Source organism: Eptesicus fuscus, chromosome 15 (genome assembly GCF_027574615.1).
Source record: "Eptesicus fuscus isolate TK198812 chromosome 15, DD_ASM_mEF_20220401, whole genome shotgun sequence".
In the NCBI taxonomy this organism is placed as follows: Eukaryota; Metazoa; Chordata; class Mammalia; order Chiroptera; family Vespertilionidae; genus Eptesicus; species Eptesicus fuscus.
Window position 1 is genome coordinate 50,639,177 of NC_072487.1, and position 9,415 is coordinate 50,648,591.

General features: G+C 46.5%; 1 protein-coding gene across 3 annotated transcripts in view; it reads left to right on the forward strand.

Annotated features, from left to right (window-relative positions):
* Positions 1-5,667, forward strand: part of RECK (reversion inducing cysteine rich protein with kazal motifs) — a 65,292-nt gene extending 59,625 nt beyond the window's left edge. For all 3 annotated transcript variants that reach the window (XM_008141914.3, XM_054727207.1, XM_054727208.1), the window contains 4 exons: positions 873-1,083; positions 2,263-2,336; positions 3,069-3,224; positions 4,137-5,667. In XM_008141914.3, the coding sequence (XP_008140136.2) occupies positions 873-1,083; positions 2,263-2,336; positions 3,069-3,224; positions 4,137-4,346 (651 nt within the window). In that variant the 3' untranslated portion in view covers positions 4,347-5,667. The remainder of the gene's footprint in view (positions 1-872; positions 1,084-2,262; positions 2,337-3,068; positions 3,225-4,136) is intronic.
* Positions 5,668-9,415: the final 3,748 nt, after the last annotated feature.

The following is a 9,415-nucleotide window of genomic DNA, read 5'->3' on the forward strand; positions in this document are numbered from 1 at the left end:
CCGTAGTTCTGTGGGCCCTCACCCGAAAACAAATCAGGAAGAATGGGCATTAAAACAACCAAGAAAAGAGTTCTTTTTCACACACTCTTCCATGAAGTCCCTATCACATCACTGAAATTAATCAAAAATTTCTCTAGACAGTGTCTTTTTATATCAGTGTATCCTTGTGTCTTGTAAGGTTGTAGAATCTGTATTCATGTTTTAAGAATAACCTCAAGGACAACCCCGCTGAGGCTTCCCACACACACCACTGATCTGTGCGCTGGCCCCTCTCCCCGGGAATCCTCTGCCCACAGCCGGCTAACGCCTGGCATGATTGCTGCTCATTCCTGGTCTTCGTTGTCAGGAAAATCCCTTCCTCAGTTTGTCTCCCCAGGGAGCTTGTGTTCTGACACCTGCTATTGAATTCCCAGTCTTCTCTTCTCTTGTGCCCTCTTCCTGGCTCTTTTTCTCTCACAGAGTCCTCACCTGCCCCACGGATCTCTCCACTCTTCCTTCTCCTTACCCTTACCCAAGAGTGAAATGATAAAGCCTCCATATTTGCATGAAGATGGATTTTGGTTTCTCCAGACAGGCACTTCTGGAATGATAGAAGTCTGAGGGAGTGGGAGTTTTATCTCATTGGTTCACATGTGTGAGCACCAAGCCCCAGAACAGCTGAGAACAGTCACCTCTTCAGTTCGTTTTGGGACAGCCCGCTTGTCCCCCTCCACCATGTGTAGCCCACCTCAGGAGCTTGATTAAGAGGGTCCCCAGAACTTATATCTGCATCTTTTCTCCTTCCTGAAAGTAGGGAGACCTACTATGTGGTCTTGGTCAGGAAAAGTGCACCATACAGGTTTCCAGGCTAAGTGTGATTTGTTTGCCCTCAGCCCTTCTGCAGAGCCACGGAGCCCGTCTGTGGGCACAATGGGGAGACCTACAGTAGCGTGTGCGCAGCCTACTCGGACCGCGTGGCAGTCGATTACTATGGGCCCTGCCAGGCCGTCGGCGTCCTCTCAGAGCACAGTTCTGTCACCGAGTGTGCTGCTGTGAGGTGTCCTTCGCTCTCGGCAGCTGAGTGCAAACCCATCGTCCCACCCGGTATGAGGGGTGGGGCAGGGGCGGGAGTGGGAAGCCTTGATTACCTGCCTCCAGACAGTGAATCCCTGAGGAGAGAGTCACTAGCTTATTTAACATTTTCAAAAAATCTTAACCCTACCCGATACTGATTGTGGATTACCTTAGACATCATCTGGTCCAGTGGTTTTAAAACAATATGGCAAACTTTTTTCAAGCAAAATCTTATACCAAACACCTATATGTAAATAGATAAAGCAGTATTTAATTACTAAAATTATGATTATTAGTTCAAATGCATGTTTATTTTTAAAATTATGTATTACCATAAAGTTAATGAACAAAGAATTAGTAATTAACAAATGGATAATTGAAGTAGTTTTGATGAACACAAACATTTGAAATTGAGAGAAGGCCTAGCCCACGTGATTCAGGATAAAAACAGAAGACAGTTGTCTCAGATCGGCCTTAGGATCCAATTTAGTTGTTTTAGTTGCATATAATGGAGGAAGTCTTGTAAAAAGACTATTATAAGCGATAACAGTTTTCTTAAATAGCTTACCTTACAGTCTCTTACTCTTCAGTTAAACAGAGCAGGCAGAAGAGACTGTATCCCAAGTCAGAACACTTTAGTGCGGAGACTAGCAAGTCCATTCCTCCACCCATGAATTCATCAATTGTTTTGAGCTTCCACTATGTGTCAGATACTCTCCTAGGCACTGGGGGCTCAGCAGTGAGTACACCAAAGCCCCCTTCCTCCTGGAGACCTTGTTCTGATATTTTGGTGTTTATTTTAACAGTTTAAAATAATTTTTAAAGTTATATTAGAGTTAGACACCCATGGAATCCCTGAAGTACCTGCTCCCTTGTTTTGCCGGCAGAAATCCAAAGCCGAGGAGAGCACTTGCCCAGGGTCACAGTGAGGTGGAGGCGAGGCAGGTCTAGGCTTCGTGTCTCTCTGTGCTGCCTCGCACCACAGCACCGCACCCTGAGAAGCGGCAAAGGGTGAAGCAGGGATGGAGGAAGGATTTGGGTAAATGCATAGATTGTAAGACCCCAGGTTGGTGAGGGGACCTAAAGTGCGGTCATCGGGGAGGCCAGCTGAGACTCTCCGAGCACAGAGCGGGGGGTTGGCCATGTCACCAGCCGCTTGTGTTCCTGTTTCTGATTCTGACCACAGATGATGCGGTTTCTGTTGCACAGGTGCTTGTTGCCCATTATGTGCTGGGATGTTAAGAGTTTTATTTGACAAAGAAAAACTGGATACAATTGCCAAGGTAAGCTGCTTTATATGCTAGGTGGAAACTTATTGGTAAACCGCAGTAATCCCACAGAGTACAGTGTTGTCCCATTTATAGATGAAGAGACTGATTGCAGAGAAGCAGCTTGCCCGAGGCCGTTCAGCTCAGAAGCGGTAGAAGGAGGGTTTGAACTCCAGCTGTCTGGCTCCCGATCCAGGCTCCTTTCCTCCACACCCTGGCTGGGTGGCAACCTTGCCCACTCCCTCTGAGCACAGCCCGAGCCTTTCTGGGAAAGGTACCCTCCTGGCACAGGAAGCGGGTGAGGCTAGAGGCAAAGCCAAGCAGCCAGAGACCGGCAGATGCCAGAGGGTTTCAGGGTTGCCCGCCCTCCCCAGCCCCGTTCCTCTGTGGGCTGCTCCAGAGCCGGCCACCGTCCCATGAGGGTTTTGCCTCTTTTCCTTTTCTGTATCATCGCTTTTACGGCCCCCTGTTGTGGAGACAGCGCTCCCAGACACGTAGCAGCCGGTACCTGTCACCGCCTCGAAAATTACCCCCGTGTCCCCACTATCCTCAGATCAGTGCTTCTGGTGAGAGTGCTTAGTTTAGCTACAGAGCTCCATGTCAGGCAAAGCCCCATTGGCATCCACTTTAAACCCAGCTGGCAGGGCCCTGCACTTACAGGCTCCTGGGCCAAAACAGCCTCCTTGGCTTAGGCAGTAATGAGGAGATCTTTTTTTCTGATCATAGAAATTTATTTTCTTTTTCTAGGTAACGAACAAAAAGCCAATAACAGTTCTGGACATACTTCAGAAAATCCGCATGCATGTGTCCGTCCCACAGTGTGACGTATTTGGATACTTCAGCATTGAATCCGAAATAGTGATCCTGATCATTCCTGTCGATCATTATCCAAAAGCTCTGCAGGTGGGCTTCAGCGTACAGTTGTGCAGCATCTTGTCAACTTCAAGTTTGGTGGCCTTGGCAGGGGGTGGGCACGGACCAGCATGGGGGAGGATCGGGTGGTGAGGAAATGGCATTTCGGCAGGGCAGGAGGGAGAAGCTGGGCGTCTCTGAGGGACAGAGCTGCACCCGCGAGCACTGTGCCAGGTGATGGGCCAGGTACACACCTGACAGCAGGATGCTGAGTGGGGGAGGGGAGAGGTGGAGATGCTGTCACCCGAAGTCTGGACGGATGGAATGCATCTGCTCATCCTGCAGACAGGCAGCTGGGCCAGGGAGGCAAGGGAGTGACAGTCGCACAGTGACGAAGCGGGACAGACTCCTGTCTCCTGCGTCTGTGCTCCCGCCGGGGAGGAGGAGCCCACTGGAGCTGGTCTCGTGGGCCCCAGTTTTCCTTCCCCACAATATCAAGGTGAACCTCACTCACATAGACCCCCAAGTTTCAGCACCAAAATAGTGAGGGCCCAAGCGAAGGAGGGAATGCAAGCGGCCTCTAAACGGCCATCATTAGAAAGCTCGTTCAGTCTAATTGCTTGCCTCTAATTGCTCCTTCAGTCTAATTGATGTGTGAACAGGCATGAAAGTCCGTTCCCTATGACTGTTTAACCATGTAAAGCTAATGTCTGAATGTGGGTAAGCAGTGACAGTGGATAAGAAAGGACAGTGGCATTGTGGATCCTTTCATTTCTGATTTGATTTCCACTGATGCTGTTATTATTTATGTAATAAATTAAGACTATAATTAAAGGCTTCTTTGGCTAAGAAAAAGACAAAGTGAAAGCATATTCCCTATGTGGGAGTAGATGTGGAATTTGACTTGACCTCTTCCTGGGTTCTGTGGTTTTATATTAAGAGAATATGATTTTCCTCTCCCAGATTGAGGCCTGCAATAAAGAAGCCGAGAAGATCGAATCCCTTATCAACTCCGACAGCCCTACTCTGGCATCCCACGTCCCTCTCTCTGCCCTCATCATTTCTCAGGTGCAGGTCTCCAGCAGCGTGCCATCGGCCGGGGTCCTGGCCGGAGCTCCCTGCCACTCCTGCCTCTTCCTCCTCACCCTGGGCTTCGCCTTGCACATAGTCTAGGCACATAGCTGACTGCCCATGAAACATGCAGAATGTTCCTAATGCAGGTTCCAGGTCAAAGCATTCATCACCTCTGTTCACCACGCAGTATTTTCTTTTTAAATCTGCCAATATTAGTAAGGGTTTTGTTTTGTTTTTATAAATGTTAAAAAATTTTCCTCCAAATACTAATGAAAAGAGGATGTGTCTTCTGGTGGATCACTGCCTTCCAATTTACAGGTTGCTCATTAGGTGGGTCCCTCACTCTAAAACATGTTCAGTGTCACTGATGAATGAGATGATCACTTTTTAGAAACATAACTCACTCGGCTGTGGGCTTTGTATCACAGGAACTTCGTTTTAGAGTTCCTGTAAGTGTTAAGGGCCCCTAGTGTTTGTGTGTTTGTTTACAGACAATTACCTACTCTGGGTAGAAGCTGGGGGCTCAGGGAAGAGCCCCTGCACTAAAGTATGAAACGGAGATAAAGCATCTTTGGGACTATCGTGTAGATCATCAGGCAGCCTTAACGTACAGCTTTAACTTAGGAACCCCTCTATTGTGATCATCAAAAGCAAGCTAACTAAATAGAATTCACAGTCTCAGTGGTTACAAGCGTGTGTCTGTGACTTTGATGAAAGGGAGAAGTTCTATTGCATCAAAGCATCTTGCATTGTGCATCTTTATGTTAACCAGATGTATATTCTTCAGTATTCATCGAGGTAAATTTAGAGTTTTTAAACATCAATCTTTAAACCAATTGCTGCTACTTAAATAATTGCCAAAAATGAAATAATTAGTAGTTCATGTAAATAATACATGATTTTCCTATTTTATTATGAAGAAGGTGAATAGCCATATTTGTAAAGTGACAATCATGTGTATTAACCCAGTACTTTCCGTTTTGAAGACACGTTTGCGTTTGTGGCATGCACAATGTAGATATGTGTTCTGTCTGACTTTTCTGATATAAAATTATAAAGAATTATGGTTTATATATTTAAAATGTCAATCTAAATGTTAAAATGTTTGCATGTTGTCTAAGAAAGTGAATACTTTGAATGTGTTTCACAGTTTGAAATAAGCTATTCAGTGTAATACTTTTTTGTATGCACATAAACTTAGATTTTACATGAAGTATTTTTCAGTATTATATGTACCCTCTGAAATATATAAGGATATGCTTATTATACCAAAATGTTGTTTAAAAGTGGGCACTTAAGCTTTCAGGATATCTCAATGCCAATGTAGCATGTTCGTTGCAATTGCTTTTTCTATATAAATGTCTTTGATGCAATATATTGGAAAACTTTTATATTTTAATAAAAATGATTTTTATATGGTTATGTGTGTACGTCCAGGCAATGTGGACATTTAAAATGAAGCCATTTCTCACTCTTGGGTGAGCTGTGTCGTTTGCTCTGGACTCTACTGAGGACATGTCAGCTGAGCCAGGCTGGTGCCGGGCCTCCCCTGGGCTGGTCCCCTCCCTCAGGGGTAGCCTGGGTCTGTTTCAGCTCCACTGTGGGAAGAAAGTCACACCTGCCAGCAACACTAATGACCTTGAAACAAAATCCATAGAAAACATATTTTCCTTCGTTTGATTTAATTAATGATTTTCCTTCAGCCACAGGCTCCTGGAAGTCACCCTCCCACACTCCCACAGGGGGCGCTCTATTTCTCAAAGGGACCTGAGGCTCTGCCCGGAGCCTTCCCCCTCTCTCAGCTGCTGAAGGGGCTTGAGGGAAGGGGAAGGGGAAACAGAAGGAAATTCCTTTCCCCAACCCAACAATCCTGAAGCTGGAGGGCTAGGTTCCACTTCGTCCCTCGAGGGAACCAGGCCCAGAGAGCAGAAGCACTGGTTCAGGTTCCCGCAGTGAGTAGGGCAGAGCCAACACCTGAGCCAGGTCTGGACTTTCCCTGGCACGGGCAGCTGGGCAGGGCAAGTGCTTCTCAGGGATGGAGCCAGCCTTGCCAGAGAGCCCCAGGGGTCAGCCGAGGGGAATAGGCTCAGCAGACCGACAAGGCAGGCTTGCTGGGTGGGGTCTGACTATCAGCAGGACCAAAGAGCAACAGGAATCATAAAAGTCATTGATCAGCTCTCCAGCACTTTCGTTTACACGGCGCGTTTCACCTTGTCCTCTCACTGAGAGAACAAATGCCAAGTCTGAGGTCGAGTTGAGTTCTCAGGAAGGTAGGCTGGTGAGGGTAAGGATGAGGCAGGAATCCTTCACACCACACGGGAAGTTTGTTTACACCCTTGCCACGCCTCCACCTTCTCTCCTTTTTTCCAAAACTATTGTTTTCTCATAAAAACAACATGTGCATTCCCCAAAATACCTGGAAACATAAGCCAAGAATAAAGTCACCTACAGTGCACCTGAGTGGGTGCAGAATCCTGAGAGCGGTCCCTGTGCAGTAATCTCTGCACTCATTGGGGCAGGGCCCCTCTGTCCGCGTGGGAGCAGTACGTGCCTCGAGCCCTGTGAGGGGAAGCTCGGGAACACGGTTGCATGTTCGGGATGGCCTCTGCTGGTTGGCACGTGCCTGCCTAACGACTCACAGGTGGAAGCCCCACCTTGGCCAGAATCTCACCAGGTAATCAGGCGAAGCACAGCCTCACCTGTTATCCCAGACCACGCTCCCTCCGAGTTCCGCTGGAGACGTGAGCAGTCGCTTTACTGAGCAGTCCGGCAAGCGTTTATTTTGGTCAGAGTCTGACAGGGAAATAGGTGGGCCACCCAAATTAGGATAATTCCAGGAAGGCTTGCTAACGAGACTAATTACACGGGTGTGAGCAGGTGTAAGAAAGCACAGGGAGTGTGCCGGGCAGGAGCTCCCCTAAGCCCAAAGGGGTGAGGTGAGGTGAGGCGCTGCGTGGAGCCGGCATGTCCCCCCTCCCTCCTCCCTCGGTCTTGTCCCACCGCTGAAGCCAGTCAGAAACCAGAGGAAAAGGGAACCTGTTGCAGTAACCTTGCAGGTCAGCCTTCTGGGCCGAGAGCAGGGTGGAGAGGCAATTTAGGGAAGGAAGTGGAGCAAAAAGAAGATGCCAGCACAGCAGGCCAGGGCAGTGCCAAGTAAGAGGGCCGGGAGATGGTACGGTACGTGCCAGTCATCCCCGCACACGGCCCAGGGTGGGGAAGGCCTCTTGCTTTAAACTTTGGGAGATGCTCCACTGAACACGCCTTCCTTCCGGACCTCCCTCAGCCTCCTTAGCTCCTCTCCATCTTCTCTGCCAGGCCTTCTCCAGGCCCACATTGCCAGTCTCTCCCCAGCTCCCTGAGAATCCTCACCCTCCAAACCTAGAGAAGGAGCCCTCCCGTTCCTGAGTCACACAGACGTGGCCAGCGCTTCAGACCAGAGCAGAACCAGAACGCCAGGCTGCCCGCTGAGGCTGTGGCAGGAGCCTCTCCCGTTCAGGCTTGGCTGGCTCTGAAATGCGGGACCAGCCTCTGGCCCAAGCGTGGGCAAGGCGGGCGCCGTGGATCCAGACCACCGTCCCCATCAGCAAGGACAGCACCCCTCATCACGTGAGTGCTCCTTTACTTCCTAACGCAGCCCAGGCTGACACGTGACGATGGGATATCATGCTTAGAACAGAATACATTTGGCTGTGTGTCTAGACTAGAGAAATGAATCTGTACTTGGTTGCTTTTAAAATGGGTTGTTGTGCCGAAACCGGTTTGGCTCAGCGGATAGAGTGTCAGTCTGCGGACTGAAAGGTCCCAGGTTCGATTCCAGTCGAGGGCATGTACCTTGGTTGCGGGCACATCCCCCAGTAGGGGTTGTACAAGAGGCAGCTGATCGATGTCTCTCTCTCTCATTGATGTTTCTAACTCTCTATCCCTCTCTCTTCCTCTCTGTGAAAAATCAATAAAATATATTAAAAAAAAATAAAAAATAAAATGGGTTGTCGTTGCTCTTGTCAGTATTTCCCCAATATTATCGTCTAACTGGTTATTGATGCTATGTGGGAAAAGCTATTGATTATTTTTTATTTTTTTCTTGGGTCTGGCTATCATTAAAATTTTTTAATATTAATTTAATAGATTTTCTTAGGTTTTTCCAGGGAGAAGTCATAAGGAAAACTATGCCCTTCCTTTTCCAATAGTTACTCTTCTCTCTCTCTTTGTTGTCCTGGTATTGGCTAAAACTCCCAGAACAATGCTGAATAATAGTGGTGACAGCAAGAAACTTTGTTATGCTCTTGATTTTCATGGGCATGTCCCATTGTTTTACTGTTAAGCAGTCTGATATGTTTTACTGTTTGTCTCCGGAAGCTTCTTTTTAGTCTGCTAAGGGAAAGTAAAAAAAAAAAATTTAATTCAGTTATGGATATTGAATTGTATCAAAGATATTTTCCGCATGCATTTATGTTATATTTTTTCTTTGTCGTATTATAAGTTCTGGATATATTTCTTAATATTAAGCCATCTCTATACCCTTAAAATAAACTTGATTTGGCCATGATGTATACTGCTAGATTCAAGTTGTTGATATTTTACTTAGGATTTGGTATTTATATTCACTATGGTTTTTTGTACTTGCTATATTTTTCAGGTTTGGAATCAGGATAATTCTAGCTTCATGAATTGAACAGGGGAGGTTTACTGTGTTTTAGAACAGTGATAGTCAACCTTTTTCATCTCGTGGCATACATAAACTAATTACTAAAATTCTGCAGCACACCAAAAAATGTGTTTTTTGCCAATATAACAATAACAACAAAAAGTATAATTTTGATTCATTCAAACCAGACGGTTATTGTTCTGTTAGCTGCTGTCATTTTTTAATTTGACAATCTGAGGAATAAAAGGTCAGTGCCCCTGACTAGTCAGGTATTGCATGTTTAAAAAATATTCATGGCAAAAAAATGAAAAGAAAAAAATATTCATGGCACCCTGGTGGGAAATTACTGCTTTAGAACATGGAAATGGTATCAGAATCTTCTGTCTCTCAAAAGGTTGATAGAACTTGCTTGCAAACCTAGCTGGGTCCAGCTATCTTTAGATAAGCAGTGACCTTTTCCTTTTTTTTTTTTTTTTTAAGGCTACATCGGTCCATTTAGATATTTTTCTCACCTTAAATAAAC